The sequence below is a fragment of the Engraulis encrasicolus genome, chromosome 21 (assembly GCF_034702125.1).
Source record: "Engraulis encrasicolus isolate BLACKSEA-1 chromosome 21, IST_EnEncr_1.0, whole genome shotgun sequence".
Taxonomy (NCBI): domain Eukaryota; kingdom Metazoa; phylum Chordata; class Actinopteri; order Clupeiformes; family Engraulidae; genus Engraulis; species Engraulis encrasicolus.
In genome coordinates, this window is record NC_085877.1 from 45,793,391 (window position 1) to 45,795,890 (window position 2,500).

Consider the following 2,500-nt stretch of genomic DNA (forward strand, 5'->3'; position numbering starts at 1 on the left):
AAAAGGGGATGAAATGAGCAGTTCCATGTGAATTAAATAAAATGCAGGCAAAATATTTTTCAAGTGTGAGGCATAGAAAAAATATATATGAGTAACACTTTGATTCAGACTGTTTGTTGAAAAAGCTCAACTACGTCATATTGCTACAACATTACTGAGTCCTAAGTAACAGATTAAGACTTAGTTATCACCATTTTGGTAGCTACATGCTTTAGAAAAGAGACTCCACATGACAAAATGAAGTGAGACATTTTGTGATTATTTTTTTATGACAATGCCTTGGCAACACAATACCCAAACTATTATGCTATAACCACCCATTGGATATTTTATTTGCTAATGCATGAACAGGGGTGTCTTTCAAGAAGGTGAAGTGTGACTGAGTAACCAGGGCCCCATATAGGCTATATAGGGCGGCCCACACACAGTCTGATTTATATATATATATTTCCATAGTTTTTAATTGAGCTTCACATACAAAATCATGCATCAAAAAGATCAAGAATGAAGTACAGATATATGGAATTTGTCTCTGAACAATTATTCGAAGTGATACACGAATGTGGATTCATCTTCATAAATTGGACTGTGTGTAGACTGTACACACACACACACAGTCTAATTTAGGTAGATAGGTGTCTTCATAAAACTACAACTCCCCTGTCTATGAGCAACACTAATCTGTTCCCCTTTTTGTTTCCTCTCTTTCTCTCTTTCTCTCTTTCTCTCTTTCCCTCTTTCCAGGTGCAACAACAGAACCCAGTGTGCCGTGGTGGCGGGCCCCGAGGTGTTCCCCGACCCCTGCCCTGGGACCTACAAGTACCTGGAGGTCCAGTACGAATGTGTCCCTTACAGTACGTACCACCTGCTGTTATTCTTCTTCTCTCTCTCTCTCTTGGTGTTTAATTGCTGTAGGCTTTCACCGAATGTGTCCCCTACAATATGTACCACCTGAATTTTTTTCTCTTCTGTTCTCTTCTGTTCTGTTCTCTTCTGTTCTGTTCTGTTCTCTTCTCTTCTCTTCTCTTCTCTTCTCTTCTCTTCTCTTCTCTTCTCGTCTCGTCTCGTCTCGTCTCGTCTCGTCTCGTCTCGTCTCTTCTCTTCTCTCTTCTCTTCTCTTCTCTTCTCTTCTCTCTTCTCTTCTCTTCTCTTCTCTTCTCTTCTCTTCTCTTCTCTTCTCTTCTCTTCTCTTCTCTTCTCTCTCTCTCTGTCTGAGTGTTTAATTGCTGTAGGCTTTCAGCACCCCACATTAACTCGGTTTGCCTTCCAGGGGTTCTTCCTCCCAACTGTTCCAGAACTGTCGCGATGGCTCATAATTCCGGAACCCTCTAGTGTGTTCTCTTCTCTCCTCTCCTCTCCTCTCCTCTCCTCTCCTCTCCTCTCCTCTCCTCTCCTCTACTCTACTCTCCTCTTCTTCGTCCTTGCCCAGATAACTGCCATATTTTCCGTATGCATATTCATCATTCTAATGACAGGCTCCTCTGTTCCCTGGTCACTTCTTTACCCAGTAACCTAATTATTATTCCCGATAATAGGGTTAGTGGCGTGCAGAAGTGTGCACTACACTGAACATGGTGATTTTATTCCTCTCTGTTTTATTTCAATATACAGTATGTCAATGATGGGCATATTATGAGATGTTTTAAATCTGACCTGTCTGATGATTGTATTAACTGCTGTCATATTCCTATGTGTTGTTTTGCCCCACTTTGTATTGAAGTAGTTTATGTCCAGAATATTGCATATTGACCATTCACAAATGCTCTCTTTTTGATTAGCATTCACTACTGCTATCAATTTCTAAGCACACATTTGGAAATAGATGCATGTTTTTTTATGCAAATCTGCCATTTTGAATTACGAGTTCTAGACATCTTTATCTTTGGCAAGTCTCTTCTGGTTTGATGAGACCAGAAACAGTTTAGCAAACATTAATGGAAAAGATCACAGTTGTGCATTAGAAATAGGAAATTACACAAATTGGGGGGCAGCCGTGGCCAAGTGGTTAGAGAGTTGGTCTTTCAATCTAGGGGTTTCCAGTTCGAATCCCCCCTGACCTCTCCCTACATCTCCATCCATGGCTGAAGTGCCCTAGAGCAAGGCACCTAACCCCACATTGCTCCAGGGACTGTAACCAATACCTTGAAAGTAATAGTTGTAAGTCGCTTTGAATAAATGAAAGCGTCATCTAAGTGCAATGTAATGTAATGTAATGTAATGTAATGTAAATTACACAAATCACATAAATTACACACTGGACCTTAAAGGTGCAGTGTGTAGAATGTGGCCAGAATGGGTACTGCAACTATGTTGCTCAGTGAAACTGGGCTGCCTATTGCCAAATTTGATCTTTACATGGAGGGTTACTAAATTATAAACTAATATTTACTCGTATGGCCAAAGTGCATTTTAGCAGCACAAAGTCATTTTTTTCATGTATGAAAAGTGCAATTTTCTCAGTCATAATGAATACTTAGAATTTGATGGTGGTGGTAAGTAT

At 40.2% G+C, this 2,500-nt stretch overlaps 1 protein-coding gene across 1 annotated transcript in view; it reads left to right on the plus strand.

The window, feature by feature from the left end:
• adgrl2b.1 (adhesion G protein-coupled receptor L2b, tandem duplicate 1) overlaps positions 1–2,500 on the plus strand; it is a 251,901-nt gene that overhangs the window by 159,152 nt on the left and 90,249 nt on the right. Inside the window, exon 3 of the mRNA XM_063186931.1 lies at positions 745–854. Coding sequence (XP_063043001.1) covers positions 745–854 — 110 coding nt within the window. The remainder of the gene's footprint in view (positions 1–744; positions 855–2,500) is intronic.